General features: G+C 40.3%; 1 protein-coding gene across 6 annotated transcripts in view; it reads left to right on the plus strand.

Annotated features, from left to right (window-relative positions):
• Positions 1-23,690, plus strand: part of EEFSEC (eukaryotic elongation factor, selenocysteine-tRNA specific) — a 387,397-nt gene that overhangs the window by 128,622 nt on the left and 235,085 nt on the right. For all 6 annotated transcript variants that reach the window (XM_090285918.1, XM_090285916.1, XM_090285915.1 and 3 more), the window contains exon 2: positions 10,852-11,059. In XM_090285918.1, the coding sequence (XP_090142044.1) occupies positions 10,852-11,059 (208 nt within the window). The remainder of the gene's footprint in view (positions 1-10,851; positions 11,060-23,690) is intronic.

Below are 23,690 nucleotides of genomic sequence, written 5' to 3' on the forward strand. Positions count from 1 at the left end.
AGTGTGGGATAGGGTGGGGTGGAGAAGGGCGGAAGGTCAGGGCAGAGAGGAGCAGGGACTAAAAGCAAGACAGGGAAGGGATGTGAAGGAGCCTGGGTTGTGTCTTGATTCTCAGTGTAATGTGGAGGCTGGGTTAGGAGGCTGGAAAGGGACTGGTCTCAGTTGGCAAGCATGGGTAGTATATGACCTTGTTGGTAAGAGGAGGAACCAGATTTCAGATCTTTTCTCTACCCCCTGTTTGCTAAATTATCCAGGACAGTCATCTAACTTCTCTAAGCCTGAATTTCTCATCGGTAAAGTGGGTCAATAATAGTTTGGGTGAGATAAGGGATGACATTTAGGTTTTAGAGGGAGCCCAGGTAGTTGGAATTACTCTTGAAGCAGGGTCCTTAAGTCACACATAGGGTAGAGTAGCCTTGGCTCTGTGGGTGCAGCTTTGGTCACCAGATTTGTGGGCCACTGGGTTAGGCACTGGGGCCATTCTGCTGTAAAGCTTTTGCTGAAAATGGCACACAGGCTGAGAACCCAGAGAGCTCCTTCTCACTGTTCACCAAAACCTGCTGACTCAAAGCCTGCTGCCTCAGAACCTGGCCCCGTTGCCCTGTGACGGGGGACAGCTTTGCTTGTGGCTGGAGAACCCGTGCAGAGGCCTGAGATGGTTGGGGCCCAGGCTAGCATGTGTGGTGTTTGTATGTGTGTGTCTGTGTGTGAAAGCGCCCGAGAGCAGAGCACCGAGCACAGAGGTCTCTGTGAAGCACAGTGTGATGCTCAGCACAGGGAGAGCTGAGCACCATGCTGAGGTAAAGGGGGACCCCCGAAGCCACACCACAGAGCTTGTTTTTCAATCATAGCACAGTGGGAGCTCTTAGCAGGAGAATAACAATCAGATCAATATTTTATTTGATTTTTTTATTTGTGTGCTTAACATTATAATTTTATTTATTTCTGAATGGACAGTACAGATTCCTGTTTAAAATGAAAACATATACAAGAATCTGTAGTCAAGATTTTTCTTTCTGCCCTGTCCCCTGTCTGTCTGTCACCTAGCTTTTTCCCCAATAGACAACCAAAAGTTAATTATATCTTTTGTATTCCTTCAGAGATATCTTATGCATTTAGAAGCAAACACTCATATGCAACACACAGACACACACACGCACACACACTCGTTTTGTCCTTTTAATGCAACATTGTTCTGCCCCTTTTCTCAATTACTTTCCCCTGGAGATCATCCCGTAGTACTAGAGAAAGAGATGCTTCATTCTTTTTAATAGATGTATAATATTCTGTCACATGGGTATAGCATTATTTTAATCCTGTCCTCTACTGATGGACATTCCATGGTTTTCAACTTTAGCTACAACAAGCATGCTACAGGGATATTTTACATGTATGCAGGCCTGACCGTGTCAAAGATTACATACCTTTGATAGCTGTTTTTTTTTTAAATGTTTTTTATTGATTATATTGTTACAACAGTTCCAATTTTCTCCCCCTTGTTCCCCTCCACCCAGCACCCCCCTCCCCCAGCAATCCCCCCCAAGTCCATACCCCTGGTTCATAAAAATTAACTATCCCCACCCTCTCAAATATTAGGACCCTTTGTAATCTTGTAAAGGACAATGGGCGAAGGTCTCAAGCTCCTCTAGCTGCTTCAAGCTGGACATGGTCGTCGTCCTACCTACCCTTGGGTCCAGAAAACCCTAATAAGAGTGGGGGTGTGGAGGGGAGGGTGGCCTTCCCACATGGGGAAGGATCGTGCAGACTCCAGGTCAGTTGGCTGCCTCCGGTCAACAGCGTGCTTGGTTTAACAGGCTGGTGTCCTTGTTGTGTTCTGAGGGCAACAGATTTGGCGAAAAGGGTTAAAAGACATCATTCAATCCGTAACTACTAGATGACAAAAGGCAGGGATTAATTTTTCAATGTTCCATATTAGGGAAAAAAAAAAAAAAAAAAAAAAGGCTTCTTTGTAAGGTGTGCTAGGCACATCTCGCCTGTCCAAAACCCTTTTGCCCATTATACTTAGTTTGGGCTGAGGTAAATAGTTTAGGTTTTTCCCCCTCTCAGACCTCTGGGCCTTTTCTGTCCAAGCCATTAGGATAGAAAAGAGAAACCCGTTTTAAAGTGAAGCCCACAGACCACCCCATTCTTCCCCAACCCAGCCATTTAGTTCAGCCAAACCGTTGAGTCTCAGGAGGCAGCGCTGCAGAGAGGATTAAGTGAGGCTTATGCATACAGATAATCACTCAGGTAATGCGATCATAGGCTTATGTCCTTTGAAAACAAAAAACACGTGTTAATTTATGTAACATAACCCGCAAACAAGTCTCTAAATCTGGAGAAGAAACTTTTAAGACGGTTGGTTGCCCTGTTTTATACTCTACTACTGATCATTGTGATTTTCCTTGAATAATAATTTTTCTCCCTAAGGTTACCCTCCTTGTCTTTAAAGGGACTACATTAAGTCCATTTTTAATTTATCCTGTTCGTTTGCATAAACATAACAAGAGCAGCAAATGATCACTTATGATCTTTAGTTCTGCTTTGCTGGAACTTACCCAAGGAATATTTGGGGTGACCTTCAGTCTGTTCTTCAGGGCACAGAAGCTGTGCCACATATCTTGCATTCATCCTTGCCTGTACACACCTGTTTTTTCCAAGTCTTTCTGGTCTTTCCTTGTGCCTTAAGGTCCCTTCTAGCCATCTTTCAGGAAAACAACCTTCGTTCCTTCCCTGGAAAGATTGCTGTGGACCGCACAACCAACCATGGTACCAGGCCTTTTATCTCACGGGCTTTTATTACCTTTGAAAGTCATTCCCAGTTCCTCAGGGCTTTCTGGTAACAATCTGAGCCCAAGTATGTTTCCTTTAGGCTTGACATTCCAGTCAAAGACTTGGTCAAAAAAAAAAAAAGAACCTCTGTTGACAACTGGTCTTATTAGTTCTATGCAAAGGAACTTATGTCATTACTTACTTGTTTAGAATGCCAAACTCTGGAGGGATCAAATAGGGAGAAAAATATACAACGTGAAGGAAAATCTTTGTCCTAATATTCACTGAACTGGCATTTCCATTCTTCATATTTTCATTTTTCCCCCACTAAAAAATTTTGGTTTGTTTTTCCATTACAGTTGTCTCACTTTTTTAGCCCTCTTGTTTCCCTGCACCCTGTCCCTCCCCTCCCCCACATTTAGTCCCCACTCAGTTGCACCTGTCTGTGGGTCATTCATATATATATATATTTTTTAACTTGACCCATCTCTTTACACCTTTCTTTTCCTACCCCCTGCCCCCCTTGTTACTGTTAGTCTACTTCTTGTTTACATACCTCTGGTTCAATTTTGCTCATTTGTTTGTGTTGTTCATTAGTTTCCTGTAATAGGTGACAGCATAAGGTATTTTTCTTTTGTTGCCTGGCTTATTTCACTAAGCATAATTTTCTCTAGTTCCATCCATGTTGTTGCAAATGGTAGAAGTTCCTTCTTTCTTTCTGCTACATAGAATTCCATTGTGTAAATGTACCACAGTTTTTTGATCCACTCATCTACAGAAGGAAAACTCTGACTTCAAAAAACCTCCGCTGCCTTGCGGCATACCTCTTCAGGGGAAAGGCTAAGGGAGTAAACCCCGACAGAAAATCCGGAGCCGGAGTCCCTAAGGCGGTTTGACGTTGTAGTCAACACCGGCAACTCCTGCGGCGCACCTGAAGCCAAGCTGTATTGACTCCGTCTTTCCCTTGGACCCTTCAGCTGCGAAGAGAGGGGGGGTCTGCTGCATGGGCAACAGCAGACCCTCCATATCACCCTGCCCAGGCTCTGTAGCTTCAGCTTCACTGGAGAGGACACTCCAGCGTCATCGCAAGATGTCGATTCAACACGGGAGGAGACAGATACCGTGTCACTCCCGAGTCGGACTGCACAGCCATTCTCGGCGGTGCAGATAGACTCTTAAGAAGCTACACCATCGTCTCTCGAGACGGACGGCTGCCGACGACGACATCTACAGATGGGCACTTAGGTTGTTTCCAGCACTTGGCTATTGTAAATAGTGCTGCTATGAACATTGGAGTGCATAGGTTCTTTTGAATAGGTGTTTCGGGATTTTTTGGATATAATCCTAGCAATGGAATTGCTGGTTCAAAAGGCAGTTCCATTTTTAGTTTTTTAAGGAAATTCCAAACTGTTTTCCACAGTGGCTGCACCAATCTGCATTCCCACCAGCAATGCACCAGGGTTCCCGTTTCTCCGCATCCTCTCCAGCACAAGTTGTTTGTTGATTTGTTGATGATTGCCATTTTGACTGGTGTGAGGTGGTATCTCATTGTGGTTTTAATTTGCATCTCTCTGATGGCTAGTGATGTTGAGCATACTTTCATATGTCTATGGGCCCTCTGTATGTCTTCTTTGGAGAAGTGTTTGTTCAGGTCCTTTGCCCATTTTTTAATTGGGTTGTCTGTCTTCTTGGTGTTGAGTCGTATGAGTTCTTTATATATTTTGGAGATCAATCCCTTGTCTGAGATGTCATTGGCGAATATATTTTCCCATATGGTTGGTTTCCTTTGCATCTTGCTGATGTTTTCTTTAGCTGAGCAGAAACTTTTTAGTTTGATGTAGTCCCATTTGTTTATTCTTTCCTTTATTTCCCTTGCCTTAGGAGATATATCAGTGAAAATGTTGCTACGTGGGATATCTGAAATTTTCCTGCCTATTTTTTCCTCTAGGACTTTTATGGTGTCACGGCTTACATTTAAGTCTTTGATCCATTTTGAGTTTATTCTGGTGTATGGTGTGAGCTGGTGGTCTAGTTTCATTTTTTTGCATGTCCCTGTCCAGTTCTCCCAACACCATTTGTTGAAGAGGCTCTTTTCACTCCATTTGATGTTCTTTCCCCCTTTGTCAAATATTAGTTGACCATATGAACCTGGGCTTATTTCTGGGCTCTCTATTCTGTTCCATTGATCTATATGTCTGTTTTTATGCCAGTACCAGACTGTTTTGATTACCGTGGCCTTGTAGTATAGTTTGATATCGGGTATTGTGATTCCTCCTACTGTGTTCTGCCTCAAAATTGCTGTGGCTATTCGGGCTCTTTTTTGGTTCCATATAAATTTTTGAAGTATTTGTTCTAGGTCTGTGAGATATGTTGCTGGTATTTTAATAGGGATTGCATTGAATCTATAAATTGCTTTGGGTAGTATGGACATTTTAATGATGTTGATTCTTCCCATCCATGAGCATGGTATACGCTTCCATTTATTTGTATCTTCTTTAATTTCTTTCTTCAGTGTTATGTAGTTTTCTGTGTACAGGTCTTTTACCTCTTTGGTTAAGTTTATTCCTAGGTATTTTATTTTTCTTGTTGCTATGGTAAATGGGATTTTTCTTTCAGTTTCTATCTCTGAGTTTTTATTGTTGGTGTATAAAAATGCCTTCGATTTCTTAATATTGACTTTGTATCCTGCTATTTTGCCGAATTCACTTATTAGATTGAGTAGTTTTTTTGTGGAGTCTAAAGGATTTTCTATGTACACTATCATGTCATCTGCAAATAATGACAGTTTTACTTCCTCTTTTCCAATTTGGATGCCTTTTATTTCTCTTTCTTGTCTGATTGCTGTGGCTAGAACTTCCAAGACTATGTTGAATAGGAGTGGAGAGAGCGGACATCCTTGTCTTGTTCCTGCTCTCAGGTGGAATGCTCTCAGTTTTTGCCCATTGAGTATGATGTTGGCTTCAGGTTTCTCATATATGGCCTTTATTATGTTGAGGTATGCTCCCTCTATTCCCATTTTGCTGAGAGTTTTTATCATAAATGGGTGTTGTACTTTATCAAATGCTTTTTCCGCATCTATTGATATGATCATGTGGTTTTTGTCTTTCATTTTGTTTATGTGGTGTATCACGTTTATTGATTTGCGAATATTAAACCATCCTTGCATCCCTGGGATGAATCCTACTTGATCGTGGTGTATGACCTTTCTAATGTGTTGCTTGATCCCGTTTGCCAATATTTTGTTGAGGATTTTAGCATCTATGTTCATCAGCGATATTGGTCTGTAGTTTTCTTTCTTTGTTGTGTCTTGACCTGGTTTTGGAATTAGGGTTATACTGGCTTCATAGAACGAGTTTGGGAGTCTTCCCTCTTCTTGTATCTTTTGGAATAGTCTGAGGAGGATAGGAGTTAGTTCTTTCCTAAATGTTTTGTAGAATTCACTTGTGAAGCCATCTGGTCCTGGGCTTTTGTGTGCTGGGAGTTTTTTGATTACTGCTTCAATTTCGCTAGCTGTTATTGGTCTATTCAGACTTTCTGCTTCTTCTTGATTCAGTTTGGGCAGACTATAGTTTTCCAGGAATCTGTCCATTTCCTCTAGGTTGTCAAATTTCTTGCCATACAGTTGTTCGTAATAATTTCTTATAATTCTTTGTATTTCTGTGGTATCAGTTGTGATTTCTCCTCTTTCATTTCTGATTTTATTTATTTGGGTGCTCTCTCTTTTTTTCTTGATGAGCCTGGCTAAAGGCTTGTCAATTTTGTTTATCTTTTCAAAGAACCAGTTCCTACTCTTGTTGATCTTTTGAATTGTTACTTTAGACTCTATGTCATTTAATTCTGCTCTGATCTTGATGATTTCCTTCCTTCTACTTGATCTGGGTTTTGCTTGTTGTTCTTCCTCTAGTTCTTGTAGCTGTAGGGTTAAATTTTTTATTAGAGATTCTTCTAGCTTTTTTAGGTAGGCTTGTATTGCTATGAACTTTCCTCTTAAGACTGCTTTCGCTGTATCCCATAGGTTTTGGGTTGTTGTGTGTTCATTATCATTGGTTTCCAGGAACTTTTTGATCTCTTCCTTGATGTCATTGTTAACCCATTCATTATTTAATAGCATGTTATTCATTCTCCACGAGTTTGAATGTTTTTGAGTTTTTTCCTTGAGGTTGATTTCCAATTTTGAGCCATTGTGATCTGAGAAGATGCTTGATATAATTTCAATTTTCTTGAATTTATTGAGGTTTGTTTTGTGTCCTACCATGTGGTCTATCTTTGAAAATGTTCCATGTGCCCTTGAGCAGTATGTATATTTTGCTTCTTTGGAGTGTAAACTTCTATATATATCGACTAAGTCCATTTGATCTAAAGTGTTGTTCAGTGCCTCAATATCCTTGGTGTTTCTTTGCTTTGAAGATCTGTCCATTGTTGACAATGGGGTGTTAAAGTCCCCTACGATGAGTGTGTTGCTGTCTATATCTTTCTTGGAGTCTTTCAAAATTTTCCTTATATATTTGGGTGCTCCTAATTTGGGTGCATATATATTTATATTTATAAGGGTTATATCTTCTTGATGGATTTTTCCCTTAAGTATTATGAAATGCCCTTCTTTGTCTCTTTTTTATGGACTTTGCTGTGAAATCTGTTTTGTCTGATATAAGTATTGCTACCCCGGCTTTTTTCATGTCCATTTGCTTGAAATACTTTTTTCCATCCCTTTACTTTCAGTCTGTGTAGATCTTTTGTTCTAAGGTGGGTGTCTTGTAGACAGCATATATGTGGGTCATTCTTTCTAATCCATTCAGCTACCCTATGTCTTTCAATTGGAGCGTTTAATCCATTTATGTTTAAATACTGATAAGTACTTATTCATTGTCATTTTCCCCCTTTGTACTCGTGTTCTTCTCTGTTTCTCTCTGTTTCTTTATCTTTTTAGAGCAGACCCTTTAGCATCTCTTGCATTGCTGGTTTGGTGGAGATGTATTCTTTTAGTCTTCCTGATAAGTACTTATTCATTGTCATTTTCCCCCTTTGTACTCGTGTTCTTCTCTGTTTCTCTCTGTTTCTTTATCTTTTTAGAGCAGACCCTTTAGCATCTCTTGCATTGCTGGTTTGGTGGAGATGTATTCTTTTAGTCTTCCTTTGTCTGAGAAACTCCTTATTTCGCCTTCCATTTTGAATGAGAGCCTTGCTGGGTAGAGTATTCTTGGTTGTAGGCCTTTGTTTTTCATTGCTTGGAATATTTTTTGCCATTCCCTTCTTGCTTGTAGTGTTTCTGCTGAGAAATCTGAGGATAGCCTTATTGGAGCTCCCTTGTATGTTATTAGTTGTTTCCCTCTTGCTGCTTTTAGGATTCTCTCTTTGTCTTTGGATGTTGCCATTTTAATTATGATGTGTCTTGAGGTGGGCCTGTTGGGGTTCATCTTCATTGGGACCCTCTGTGCCTCCTGGATTTGCGTGACTCTTTCTCTCCTCATGTGAGGGAAGTTTTCTGTCATTAGTTTTTCAAAGAGGTTTTCTATCCCTTGCTCTTCTTCTTCTCCTTCTGGAATTCCAATGATACGGATATTGTTACGTTTCCTGTTGTCCTGCAGCTGTCTTAGAACCTCTTCAGTCTTGTTCAGTCTTTTTTCATTTTGTTGCATTGTCTGGGAGTTTTTGTGTACGTTGTCCTCCAGCTCGCTGATCCGATCTTCTGCTTCCTCTAGCCTGCTTTTAATTCCTTCTACTGTGTTCTTCAATTCAGAGATCGTATTCTTCATTTCCTCCTGGCTCTTATTGATAGCTTCCATGTCCTTTTTGATGCTGGTATAATTCTCAGTAAGTTCCTTATAGTTCTTCTGGAGTTCACTGTAGTTTTTCTGGAGTTCTTTGTAGTTTCCGCTGAGCTCATTTAGCTTCTCCATAATCCATGTTTTAAATTCTGTATCTGATATGTTGCTCCCCTCTATTTCATTTAGCACTCTTTCTGGGGATTCTACCTTTCCTTTTGATGGGGGGTTGTTTTTCTGTCTCCCCATTTTTGTGATTCCTTTTGTTTGTTGGTGCTTCTTAGAATGATCAGTTCTTCCTGGATCTGCCTCTGGTAGCGTCAGATCATGTACCAGACTGGCCCTAGGCAGCCTGTTGGAGACTTCCAGGGATCTACTGCCTTTGTCTCTCTTCTTTCGTTGTTACTATACTCAATCTGTGATCAGCCGTCAGGCTTAAGTACCGTGGGTGTTTTGATAGCTGTTTTTAAATTGACCTTCACAGAGGTTCTAATTTAACCCCTCCCCACCCTTCCAACAGTATACAAATTAATTATGCATATTTAGAAAGTTACTTGTGGGAGGTTGTTTGGAGGATGGATTTCAGAGGGACAGACAGGTTGAGGCAAAGGGACCCGTTTAGGAACAGCTGACATGAGATTGACATGGGCCATGGGGACTAGAGTTGGAACAGCTGGATTCCAGGGGTGAGTTGGTGATTCAGTAGAAATAAGAGAGAATCTTTCAGATGTAGTTTTATAGACCTCAATTGTTTAAAAAGGTGAGTCTGTTGTACATAATTTCTCCTGGTCATGGTAGATGATAGAGCCAGTGTCCCCCTTCTGTTTGCTGTAGTAGAGACCTGGTCCCTACTGCCTAGTGACTTGACAAAGGAGATGCTGGTGGTGGCTGCTCTGAGCTCCTGGCCTGCTCCTCCAGGTCCCTTTGTATCACACCTCCACTCGTGTCCACAGCTGATATGGTAAGATAGGAAAGGGGGCTGGGGGGAATGGAGTGGAGGGGAAGGAGGAGTGTTGGGATACTTAAAGTCAGAGACACATACTGTTTCTCCTGGGGGGCAGCCAGAGGAGCTGTGCAGGTCAGTGGTGGCCAGGGAAGAATACTTAAGCAATGGAGTCAGGCACTCTGTTTCTGGTGGCCTTTGGTTTCAGTTGGCTGTGTGATCTAGAGCAAATGACACCATGGCTCAGAGTCTCACCTTCTTCATCTGAAATACTAGGCTGTAAAATAATCTGTGTGTCTGACTAGTGCCCCAGTAAGTATGCCAACAAAAAAGACTGCCCTTCCTCCTTGCCTTCCCTTTCCTAGCAGTAGGATTCTGTCAGGAGTCACCCACAGAAGAGTCTTCCTCTGCTCAGCATGACAATAATTTGGTCCTGTAAACCCCGCATGGGGCAAAGGGGAAATGTTTGCATGTTCTTGCATCCACAAAATAATACCTTTTTAATTGAAGCTAATCCAAATCCCATTTAAGAGAATACAGTTACTTCATGGGCTAACATTAGTTTTCCTAACATAGGGCTTATGGCAGATTCCCTTCATCGACTTCTCTGTAAGTTGTCCATCTGCTGCTCTTTAGCTCAGGTGTGGCTGTGTATTCAGGCCATGCTCACAATCTGACATGTATACACACGCACACACGCACGCACACACGCACACACACATGCACACACATACATGTATGATGCTCTGTTGATATAGCTAAACTTTGCATGCTTCTACTCTGCCATCCCCAGGAAGAACAGGCAGTCTCCCCCCATACCCCCAACTGAACAGGAAAGACAAAAGAAGTGAGCATATATAGTCTAGCCAAGCATGAGATGATCATGACGAAATCCCCAAGCACTGTGAGGAGAAGACACAAGAGCCATGGAGGAGATGCCCCCTCCCTGTCCCAACTCCTCCTTCTCTTTTCTGTCTTGGCAAGAGCAAATCTCTTAAGCATTTGTTGTCTAACACTGAATTTTTTTGCTTGTTTTTGTCTGTGAAGGATGGAGTGAAATGATAGGATTGGTGCAATAGAAAGAAGGGTTTTGGAGTCACTCAGCCCTGCTGTAGGCTAGCTGTATGGCTTGGGCAAGCTTTCTCATCTCTAAATGGTGTAATATGCCAGCAGTTTGGTGGTTATGAGGATTCAGTGAAATCATGAAAGTCAAAGCATGTCACCTGGTGCTAGGAGGTGTGTGATAATTGTTCATTTCCTACTCTGCGCACTTTTAACACTTTAATTTGTCTGGTATTGCCTGACCTAGGGCATCCGGCAGCTTTTTGAGCTAACCTCCTTTTTTATTTCTAACCTTGTCTTCTCTTCTTTCAGGGGCCCAGATCATTGATCTAATGATGCTGGTCATTGATGTGACCAAGGGGATGCAGACCCAGTCAGCTGAATGCCTTGTGATTGGGCAGATCGCCTGCCAGAAGCTGATCGTGGTGCTGAACAAGGTGGACCTCTTGGCTGAAGGGAAGAGACAGGTGGCGATAGATAAAATGACCAAGAAAATGCAGAAGACCCTAGAGAACACCAAGTAGGTTTGCCAATGAGAGGAAGGTATGCATACACAAGCAGGCTTCAGAGTACACACAGATTGGGCAAGTGGTTGCCCTAGTTAAGTGGGATCTCACGTGGCCCTTGCTTGCATGAAGAATAAAGGCTAAGGTGCTGTTTCAAAAGGCCAAATAGTATAGAGGCATAAAGAAGCAAGAAGTTGATTTTACAGGTAATTTCCTAATATGATCAGTGGGTTGTTCTGCTCTGCACAGTGTTCAAAAACCCAGGTTGTCTCCATTTTGCTGATCCTCCACTTAAAGGGTGTGTCTTTGTTAGTGCACAGTGGGCATGGGCACTGCTGTGTTCAGGTTTACAGGAAGGCCCAGTGTGTAGGCCCTGGATCTTGAAGAGGCATATTCTTCCTACTGAGATTCTGTTGGTGAGGATTCCATTTTACCTTCTCATTTAGCCGGGAATGTGTCCCTTCCCGTTTGTTTAGCTACACCTGGGTCATCAAAAAGAGATATGGTTCTGGTGGATGACTGTATATTTCTGATATAGAGACCTATAAAATTGGATGGACAGACAGATTAATGGACCAATGGACATTGCTATTGAGAGGAGACTGTGAAAGGTCAGATTAGAAAAGGACCTTTGTAGTATTTATTGTTAAGGAATTTACAATTTCATCTTGTGGGAAGTAGGGAGTTAAAGAATTCTGTGCAGGCGACTGGCTGAGAGAGGTTTCCCTCCCATCTAGAGATGACTGGCTGCAGGTGGAAGGATGACCTGGCAAGGAAGATATGGAGGCAGCAGGGAGACAAACAGAAAGAGGTCATGGTGGCTTTTCCAGAAAGGGAAATGTGGCTCAGAGTTGAGGTAGTGGAGGGAAGGGAGGGTGATGTAGGGAGATTGAGCAGGCCTTGTCAGGCTATTGGCTCTGCCTACAATCAGCACATTCTGATAGGAGATGTCCTTGGGAGCAGAAAGGTGACAGTGCTGCTAGGCAGGGTGGGGGTCAGGGATGTGGGGACTATGGGACAGAAGCCACCTGGTTGCTCAGGTGGCCAAGGCAATGACTAATTTTGATGTGGTTGAGAAAATGAGAAAATGTCCTTGTTGAGCACACAGGGTTGGCAAATCTCATTGTTTTATCAATTCTTCTCCTCTCTGGGTAAGCGCTTTTTGATCAATACTAAATAATGGTCGCTAGGAGACAGCAATGCTTCTTCTGTGCTATGCAGCCTGAAACAATATCCTGCTAATTCCACCTCTCCTTCTCCTGCCTGTGGAGGGCAAGCAAATAGAGAGTGTTTTTGTTTCCCCATCATAAAGATTGATATGCCTTCCCATTTATGACTTTTTCAGATCCAGCACCTGCAGTTTTCCCTCAGAATTCTCAAGTTGATTAAATTAAAGCTCCAGCCCTGTGAATGGGCCAAATATGTCATAGAAGATTTTCTAGCACTGCCTTTTGTTAGCAAAATTAATCAAATCCGATAAAATCGACACATTTAAATAAGTGTTGCATAAGAATTCAGACTTTGTTATTCCCAACAGAAGTGGATATGAGACTATAAAAAGGAAGATAAAAAATTATATCTTCTTTTTTAGTGAGTTATTTGAATCCCTACTGTTTTATTTACTTGTCAGAAAGGGGAGAACAGGTTCTTTGGGCTCCAGCATAAAAACCCAGCACAATGTCAGGATCTTTTGCCATATAAGCATGACCTTCTGGGAAGGGCTTAGGGTACTTTTAAGGATGAATCAGTGTTTATTATTTCAATTAGTTAAATTTAAGGAAAATTCTCACTTGCCTGTTTAAATTACCATTCTATTTTAATTTATTGGTTGAATGTCAAATTGTCCATCTGAGGAACTTTGATGTCTCCTCTCCTTATTCAGCGCCCTGAGGGCTGGAGAGAAACTCAGATAAAGGAGAGGATTGCTGCCCTTAATGGGGTGTAGTTAGTGGGCCCACTGGGTCTGTGGCCAGGGTAAGGTGGACACCCTTATACGAAAACATTAGCTCTTACCTCTCTGCAACAGTGAACTACTTTAAATCATTTTAAATGACTTTTCTTATGGTCCCTTGTTAAGTAAATCCTTTGTAAATGCTGGTTCAAATGTGAAGAAACTTTCTTTCTGGAAGGAAAAAATTTGGACTGGTGAATGACATATGTATTAAAACCTGAAAGATGTTAAGACATAACACTTTATTTCCTATCCAGAGAGTAATTGAAAGAAAATTTGGAAAATAGAGAAAGTGATTAAAAGAAGGAGGAAACCACCCAAAGATTTTTCTCAAAATAGCAGCTGTTGACATTTTGGTTTCTTTCATTTCTATCTTTTCACTATGCATACTATTGCCCCCCACTTCTTAAATTTTGGTAAAATATATGTAACATTTATTATTTAACTGTTTGTAAATGTACAATTCAGTGGCATCGAATACATTCCCAAAGCTGTGTACCCATCACCACACTCTGTACCAAAACATTTTTCATGATTCCCAACATAAAGTTTACCCATTAAACAATAACTTCCCTTCTCTTTCCCCTCCCCCATCCTTTGGTAACCTTTACTCTGTTTTCTGCCTGTAAGAAATTGCCTATTCTAGGTTCCTTATATAAATGGAATCATATAGTATTTGGTCTCTGTATGACTTATTTCACTTAATATGATGCTTTCATATCCATTCATATTGTTGCATGTGTCAGAATTTCTTTTAATAGCTGAATAGTATTCTCATGTGTGTATATACACCATATTTTATTTATTTATTCATTTGTTGAAGGACTCTTGAGTTGTTTCCTTTTGGTTATTGCAAATAATGCTACTATGAACACTGGTGTAAAAATATCTATTTTAATCTATGTTTTCAGTTCATTTGGACATATACCAGGAGAGGAATTGCTGGGTGATATGGTACTTCTATGTTTAACTTTTGGCAGAACCACCAAACTGTTTCCCGTAGTGGCTCCACCATTTTACATTCCCTTTAGCAATACACAAAAGTTCCAGTTTCTTTTTTTTTTCTTTCCTTTTTTTAAGTATATTTTATTGATTATGTTGTTACAGTAGTTCCAATTCTTTCCCCCTTTGCTCCCCTCTGCCCAGTACCCACCTTCCCTCCAGCAATCCCACCCTCCTTAGTTCATGTCCATGGGTCGTGCATGTAAGTTCTTTGGCTTCACCCTTTCCTATATTATTCTTAACATCCCCCTATTTTATACCAACTGATTATGCTTCTTAATCCCTGCACCATATCCTCATTTCTCCCCCTCCACCTTCCCAGCAGATAACCCTCCAAATGATCCCCATACCTAGAATTCTGTTCCTGTTCTGGTTTGCTTAGTTCGATTTTGTTTTTATTTTTTAGATTCAGTTGTTGATAGTTGTGAGTTTGTTGTCATTTTAGTGTTTGTAATTTTGATCTTCTTTTTTTTAAGTAAGTCCCTTTGATATTTCATATAATAGTGGCTTGGTGATGATGAACTCCTTTAGCTTCACCTTGTCTGGGAAGCACTTCATCTGCCCGTCCATTCCAAATGATAGCCTTGCTGGATAGAATAATCCTGGTTGCAGGTTGCTTTTCATCACATTGAATACTGCTTGCCAGTCCCTTCCTGACTGCAGAGTGTCCTCTGAGAAATCAGCTGATAGTCCTATAGGCACCCCCCTGTAGGCAACTCTACGCCTCTCTCTTGTTGTCCCCAGGACTCCGTCTTTATCTTTCACCTTTGGCATCTCAATCATGATACGTCCTGGTGTGGTCCCCTCTGGGTCCAGCTCGCCTGGGACCCTCCGTGCTTTCCGGACCTGTATGTCCATCTCCTTTGCAAAATTTGGGGAGATTACTTCATTTTTTTCAATTCGTGCTTTCTCACTCTGCACTGGTTGACTGTCTCTTCCTTATGTTTCAATTCATTGATTTGAACCCCAGTTTTCTTCCCTTCAGCATTGGTTTTGTGTGGATTTTCCTTCATTTCACTTAGCATAGCCTTCACTTCTTCTCTTATGCGTTTGCCATACTCAAGCATATCTGTCAAGCCTGTGAGCATCTTTATCAACAGTGTTTTGAATTCTGCATCTGTTAGGTTGTCTATCTCCTCATCTGTTAGGTTGTCTCCTCGTCGCTTAGTTCTCCCACTGGAACCTTGATCCATTCCCCCTTTTAGGCCATACTTCTCTGTCTCCTCATTCTGACAGGCTCCTGTGTTTGTTTGCCTCTGTGTCCCAGGTAGAGCTGTCGCTCCTGTTATGTTGTAAGGGGCGGAGCCTTAGGTACTTGTCAGTACAGGGTGGCCTGTTTCACCATGTTGTGGCGCTGTATGTGGGGGAGGGCTCCGAGAGGGAACAATGCCGCCTGCCCAGCACTCACCCCTTTTCCAAGCACCTCTCCCACTTCCGCACCGGACTGGCATCCCTCTAGCTGCTGCCTTGGCTGTCGTTCCAGAGTGGGTGGGTCTGCGCACGTTCTAGGACGGTGGGGGCCCTTTAAAGAAGCAGACTCTGCTGAGAGACTGGCAGTTTCTGCCTCTGTCCCAAACCCCACTGGTCTGCACAGTCAGAAGCTATGAAGCCTGATTTTCCCTGGTGCTGGGACCATGAGCTGAAAGGTCCAGTGAGGAGCTGAGAATGCTCCCCAGATGTTCCTCCTGACTTTTTAAAATGTGACTGTGCTTTCTGCCAGCCTGCTGCTGCCACCGCTGCTGCCGCCACTGTACCGCATCCTCTCTGCCCCGGCTCCGCCACTCCTACCTGTCTGGATGGATATTCTTTATATTTTTGTTTGCCGGACTTCCATGCAGTTTGATTTTCTGGAACTTCTGGTTGTTTCTAGTTTTGAGGTAGTTATATTTCTTCTTAGTTGTGGAGGGAGACACAGCATGTCTGTCTATGCCTCAATCGTAGCCAGAAGTCCTGAACTCTTTTTTTTTATTTTTTGGTTGCTCTTCCAGCAAGTTCTGGTTTTTTATTTTCCTTTCCAACACTTATTTTCCTTTTAAAATTGTTATCCTAGTAGATATGAAGTGGTGTCTTATTGTGGTTTTGACTTGCATTTCCCTAATGACTAATGATGTTGAGCATCTTTTCATGTTATTATTGGCCATTTATATATCTGCTTTGGAGAAATGTCTGTTCAAGTCCTTTGCCCATTTTTTAATAGAGTTGTTGTTGAGTTGTAGAACTTCTTTACCGATTCTGGACATTAATCCCTTGTCAAATATATAATTTGCAAATGTTTTCTTCCGTTCTATAAATTGTCTTTTCACTTCTTGATAGTATCCTTTGTTGTATGGAAGTTTTTAATTTTGATGAAATCCAATTAATTTTTTCTTTTGTTTCTATTTTGGTGTTATATACATGAAATTGTTGCCAAAAATCTTATGTCATGAAGATTTTCTTCAGTTTTGTTCTAAGAGTTTTGTAGTGTTAGCTTTTAATTTTATTTAGGTCTTTGATCCATTTTCAGTTAATTTTTATGTACAGTCTAAGTTAAGGGCCCAACTTCAGTTCTTTTACATGTGGATGTACAGGTTTTCCAGTACCACTTGTTGAAAAAAACTGTTCTTTCTCCTTTAACTTTTGTCAAAAATCAGTTGACCATATGTGTGTGGGTTTATTCTGGATTCTTTATTTTGTTCCTTTGGTTTATGTGTCTGTCCTTATGCCAGTACCACACTGCTTTGTTTACTGCTTTGAAATAAGTTTCTAAGGAAGGATGGTGAGTCTTCCAACTTTATGCTTCTTTTTCAAGATTATTGTAACTATTTGAGGCCCCTTTGCAGTTCCCGTATGAATTAGAGGATTTGCTTTTCCATTTGTATGAATGATGGTTTTTTGAATTTTAATTGTGATTGCACTGAATTTGTAAATCACTTTGGATAGTATGAATATCTTAACAGTATTATGTCTTCCAATCCATGAATAGATGCCTTTCCATTTATTTAGATCTTCCTTAATTTCTTTTATCAATATTTTATAGTTTTCAGTATATAAGACTTTCATGTCCTTGGTTAAATTTATCTCTTAAGTGTTTAATTCTTTAAAATGCTATTATAAATGAAATTGTTTTCTTAATTTCCTTTTTTGGATTGTATTTGCCAGTGTATAGAAACACTACTGATTTTTGCATATTAATCTTGTCTCCTGCAATTCTGATCAATTTAATTCTCCCCTTTTAAACATATAATTAGAATCCTGAGATATTTATATTTTTGACTTTTGCTTTTATTAACATTTTATATAGCAGTCACTGTTGTTGACTCTTTCAACTGGCTTTGGTTTTCTTATAAATAAATAACCTTGTGATGAACATCTTTGACTATCATTAAACTTTGTCCATATTTTCAGTATTTTCCTCATCAAAGGTTTGAGATATGAGATTGCTGTATCAAAGGGTATGAAACCTTTTAGATCTTAAAATAAAAACCTCACTTGGAGATATTGTTTATTGATTTTAGAGAGAGAGGAAAGTAGAGAGACAGACAGACAGACAGACACATCGTTTGGTTGCCTTCTGTATGTGCTCCGACCCAGGATCAAACCTACAATCTAGGTATGAGCCTTGACTAGGAACCGAACCTTTAACTATTTGATGTATAAGACAATGCTCCATCCAACTAAGGCATCCAGCCAGGGCCTGTTTAGACCTTTTAATGTACACCACCATATTCTTTCCCAAAAGGGTTTGTCCCAATTTACACAGGTGTCAACACCTAAATTTGATTTATCATTTGAAAATATATATTTCAAATTTAATGGGATAGAAATGGTATTTTACTCTTCTTTTAGTATGTGATTCTTTAATTACTGGTGAGATTAAACATTTTCCCTCAACTATATTAAACAGTGTGCTTTTGTGTGTTTGATTTATGGCCATATATTTTGTGTATTTGCCTCTTGCAATTTTAATGCTTTCTTGTTTGGAGGGTGGAGTGGGAATCTTAAGTGCATTATATATTTTATTTTTCAATTATAGTTTGCGTTCAATATTATTTTTATTTGTTATCAGGTATACAGTATAGTAGACAATCATATAATTTACAAAGTGTTCCTCCCTGATATTTCCTGTACCTACCTGGCACCATGCATAAATATTGCAATATTATTCACTATATTCCCTATGCTGTACCTTGTATCCCCATGACTATTTCGTAACTACGAATTTTTAGTGGACCTTTTTCACCCAGTTCCTCCAACACCCCTTCCCTCTGGCAAACATTAGTCCATTCTCTATATCTATGAGTAGGTTTCTGATTTGTTTGTTCGCTTATATCGTTCTTTAGATTCCACATATGGGTGAAATCATATGGTATTTGTCCTTCTCTGACTGACTTATTTCACTTAACATCTTACCCTCTAGGTCCATCTGTGCTGTCACAAATGGTAAGATCTCATTCTTTCTTATGGCCAAGTAGTATTCTATTGTGTATCTGAACCAGAGATTTTTGTATCCACTTGTGTGCTGAAGTATTGATAGACACATGGGTTGCTTCCATATCACTTTTTTAAAAGAATTTTAAAATTATTTTATTTATTTATTTTTAGAGAAAGGGGAAGGGTGGGCGATAGAGAGGGAGAGAAACATCAGTGTGTAGTTGCCTTTTAAGTGCCCCCAACTGGGAACCTGGCCCACAACCCAGGCATGTGCCCTGACTGGGAATTGAAGAAATAACCCTTTGGTTCTCAGGCCAGTGCTCAATGCACTGAGCCACACCAGCCAGGGCAGTTGCTTCCATATCTTGGCTGTTGTAAATAACACTGCAATGAACATAGGGGTGTGTATGTTCTTTCAAGTTAGTGTTTTGAGTTTCTTCAGATATGGACCCAGAAGTGGAATCTCTGGGTCATGAGGCAGTTTCATTTTTAATTTTTTGAGGATCCTCCATACTGTTTTCCATAGCGGCTGAACCAATATACATTCCCACCAATAATGCACAAGAGTTCCCATTTCTCCACATTTTCCCCAACACTTGTTGTTTTTTGATTTATTGATGATAGCCATTTTGACAGGTGTGAGGTGATATCTCCTTGTGATTTTAATTTGCATTTCTCTGATGATTAGTGACATCGAGTATTTTTTTAAGTATATTTTATTCATTATATTGTTACAATAGTTTCAATTTTTTCCCCTTTACTCCCCTCCACCCAGTACCCCCGCTCCCCCTACAATGCCACCGCCCCCAGTTCATCGCCATGGGTCATGCATACAAGCTCTCTGGCTTCACCCTTTCCCATATTATTATTATTATTATTTAAATGATTAATTAATTAATTTTTTATAACAATAAAAAATAACAATCTCCCCCTCTCAGACTTAATACCCTTTATAATCTTATAAAGGACAATGGGTGAAGGTCTCGTGCTCTTCTAGCTGCTTCAAGCTGGGCGTGGTTGTTGTCCTACCTACCCTTGGGTCTGAAATCCCTAAAAGAGTCAAGGTGTGGAGGGGAAAGGTGACCTTCCTACACGGGGAAGGATCTTGCAGACTCCAGGTCAGTTGGCTGTCCCCGGACAACGACGTGTTTGGTTTAACAGGCTGGCGTCCTTGTTGTATTCCAGTGTGCATCTTTTTATATGTTTATATTGCATCTTTATGTCCTTGTTGGAGAAGTGTCTATTTAGGTCCTTTGCCCATTTTTTAAGTTCTTTTTGTGTGTGTGTGTGTGTGTGTGTGTGTGTGTGTGTAATAGTCTGAATTTTTTATAAAATTTGGAAAATAACCCCTTGTCGGATGTATCATTGGTGACTATCTTCTGCCATTCAGGAGACTGTCTTTATGTTATATTGATAGTTTTCTTTGCTGTGTAAACACTTTTTTATTGAATGTAGTCCCATTATTCTTTCTTTTTTATTGTTTATGCTATTACAGATGTCCCATTTTCCCCCTTTGCCCTCCTCCATCAAGCCTGCCCCCCACTTCCAAAATCAATCTCCACACCATTGTCCATGCTCATGTCCATGGGTCCTTCACATATGTTCTTTGACTAATCCCTTCACCTTCTTTCAATGAACCCCACCTCCCCTCTCCCCTTTTACAGCTGTCAGTCTATTACATGATTCCATGCCTCTGGTTGTATTTTGCTCATTAGTTTATTTTGTTCACTAGCTTCCCTTTTAAGAGATGATATACTATTTGCCTTTCACCAACTGACTTATTTTACTTAGCATAATAGTCTCCAATTCCATCCAAGCTATTGCAAAAGGCAGGAATTCCTGCTTTGTTTGTTCTGCTGCGTAGTTTTCCATTGTGTAAATGTACCACAGTTTTTTGATCCACTCATTTATGGATGGACACTTGAGTTATTTCCAGAATGCTGCTATGAACATAGGAATACATATATTCTTTTGAATTGGTGTTTCAGGATTTTCACTGAGTCAAAAGGCAGTGCCATTTTTAATTTTTTGAGGGGACTCCATGCTGTTTTCCACAGTTGCTGCAGCAGTCTCCATTCCCTCCAAAGGTGCACTAGGGGTCCCATTTCTCCACATCCACACCAGTACTTATTTGTTGGTTTATTAATGATAGACATTTTGGCAGGTATGAGGTGATATCTCATTGTGGTTTTAATTTGCATCTCTGATGGCTAGTGATGTTGAGCATCTTTTCATATGTCTAAGTGCCATCTGTATGTTTATGTCTATTCAGATCATTTACCCATTTTTCAGTTGGGTTGTTTGTCTTCTTGGTGTTGAGATGTGTTAGTCCTGTATATATTTTGGAGATTAAACCCTTGTCCAATTTATTTCTGACAAATATGTTCTCCCATTCAGTCTTTTCCATTTTCATTTTGATGATAGTTTCTTTAGTTGTGCAGAGCTTTTTAATTTAATGTAGTCCCATTTATTTATTTTTTCACTTATTTCCCTTTCCCTAGGATATATATTAGCAAAAATATTGCTGTGTGAGATCTGAAATTGTATTTACTATGTTTTCCGTTAGGATTTTTATGGTATCTCAACTTATATTTAAGTCTTTTATCTATTTTGAGTTCATTCTGGTGTATGGTGTAAATTGGCGGTCCAATTTTATTTTTTGCATGTACCTGTCCAGTTCTCCCAACACCAGTTGTTGAAGAGACTATTTTTACTCCATTATAGCTTATGCCTTTTATGTCAATTATTAATTGACCATAAAGACATGGGTTTATTTCTGGGCTCTATTCTGTCCATTGAATTATGTGTCTATTTTTATGCCAGTACCAGATTGTTTTGGTTACAGTGGACTTGCAGTATAGATTGAGATCAAGAATTGTGATCCCTCCTACTTTGTTCTTCTTTCTCAAGATTACTGAGGCTATTTGGGGTCTTTTTTGGTCCTAGATAAAATTTTGGAATATTAGTCCTAGATCTGTGAAGTATTCCATTGGTATTTTAATAGGAATTACATTGAATTTATAGATTGCATTCGATAGTATGGACATTTTAATGATGTTAATTCTTCCAATCCATGAACATGGTATATGCTTCCCTTTATTTGTATCTTCATCAGTTTCTTTTTTCAGTGTTGTATAGTTTTTTAAATACAAGTTTTTTACTTCCTTGGTTAAATTTAGTTCTGGGTACTTTATTTTTGTTGTTGTTGCTATAGTAAATGGGATTTTTTCTTAGTTTCTCTTACTGATAGTTGCTGTATAAAAATGCCATACATTTCTAAATATTGACTTTGTAACCTGCTACTTTGCCAATTACTTACTAGGTTGAGTAGTTTTCTTGTGGAGTCTGTAGGGTTTTCTATGTACACTATGATGTTGTCTGTGAATAATGACAGTTTTACGTTGTCCTCTCTAGTTTGGATGCCTTTTATTTTTTCCTCTTGTCTGATCGCTGTGGCTAGAACTTTTAGTACTATGAGGTCTGGCCAGAAAAAGACCAATCATTGTTAATATAATGAGAACAATTTGCACAACATTGATGTAACCTGGCAGCCAAGGAAAGTGGACTGAGTGGGCTGGAATGCTCATGAGTGAACAATGACGACTTCACTGTACTGATCAGTGGGGCATATGTACCGTTTGGCCATTGCATTCAAAATGACTGAGTAAAACAACAAAACTGCATCAAATTTTAGGTTGAGCTAGATCACTTTTTCATGGAAACTATCCTTACGATTCAGAATGCTGCAGCTATGGGCCACTGGTGATTGGCAGCTTTATCATGACAATGCACCCGTTCGTGCATACTGTCTCTTGCAGTTTTTTGGCAAAATATCAAATCACCCAGGTTACTCAGCCCACTACTTCTGGCTTTTCCCAAAACTAAAATCACCTTTGAAAGAGAAGAGGTTTCAGACCATTGATGAGATTCATGAAAATACAACAGGGCAGTTGATGGCAATTGGGAGAACTGTGTGTTGTCCCAAGGTGCCTACTTTGAAGGGGACTGAGGCATCATTGACCTATGTACAATGTTTCTTGTATCTTTTTTTTAAAGTATATTTTATTGGTTATGTTGTTACAGTAGTCCCAGTTTGTTCCCCTTTGCTCCCCTCTGCCCAGTACCCCGCTTCCCTCCAGCAATCCCACCCCCCTTAGTTCATGTCCATGGACCGTGCGTATAAATTCTTTGGCATCACCCTTTCCTATATTATTCTTAACTTCCCCCTGTCTATTTTGTACCAACTAATTCTGCTTCTTAAATCTCTTCCCCATTTCCCCATTTCTCCCCCTCCCGCCTCCCAGCAGATAACCCTCCAAATGATCCCCATTCCTAGGATTCTGTTCCTATTCTGGGTTGCTTAGTTGGATTTTGTTTTTATTTTTTAGATTCAGTTGTTGATAGTTGTGAGTTTGTTGTCATTTTAGTGTTTGTAGTTTTGATCTTCTTTTTCTTAAGTAAGTCCCTTTGACATTTCATATAATAGCGGCTTGGTGATGATGAATTCCTTTAGCTTCACCTTGTCTGGGAAGCACTTCATCTGCCCTTCCATTCCAAATGATAGCTTTGCTCGATAGAGTAATCTTGGTTGCAGGTTGCTTTTCATCACATCGAATACTACTTGCCAGTCCCTTCCTGACTGCAAAGTGTCCTCTCAGAAATCAACTGATAGACCTATAGGCACCCCCCTGTAGGCAACTCTACGCCTCTCTCTTGCTGTCCCCAGGACTCCGTCTTTATCTTTCACCTTTGGCATCTCAATCATGATGCGTCCTGGTGTGGTCCCCTCTGGGTCCAGCTCGCCTGGGACCCTCCGTGCTTCCCGAACCTGTATGTCTATCTCCTTCGCAAAATTTGGGAAGATTTTCTCATTTTTTTCAATTCTTGCTTTCTCATTCTGTACTGATTGACTGTTTTTTTCTTTCTTATGTTCCAAAGCATTGATTTGAACTCTGGTTTCTTTCCCTTCACCGTTGGTTTTCTCTATTTTTCTTTGTTTCATTTAGCATAGCCTTCACTTCTTCTCTTATGTGTTTGTCATACTCAAACATATCTGTCGAGACTGTCAGCATCTTTATCAACAGTGTTTTGAATTCTGCATCTGTTAGGTTGTCTATCTCCTCGTCGCTTAGTTCTCCCACTGGAACCTTGATTCGTTCCCCCTTTTGGGCCATACTTCTCTTTCTCTTCCTCTTGACAGGCTCCTGTTTTTGTTTGCCTCTGTGTCTTAGGTAGAGCTGTTGTACCTGTTACGTTGTAAAGGGCAGAGCCTTAGCTAATCA

This window comes from Furipterus horrens, unplaced genomic scaffold, assembly GCF_987537825.1.
Source record: "Furipterus horrens unplaced genomic scaffold, mFurHor1.1.pri manual_scaffold_8, whole genome shotgun sequence".
Classification (NCBI taxonomy): domain Eukaryota; kingdom Metazoa; phylum Chordata; class Mammalia; order Chiroptera; family Furipteridae; genus Furipterus; species Furipterus horrens.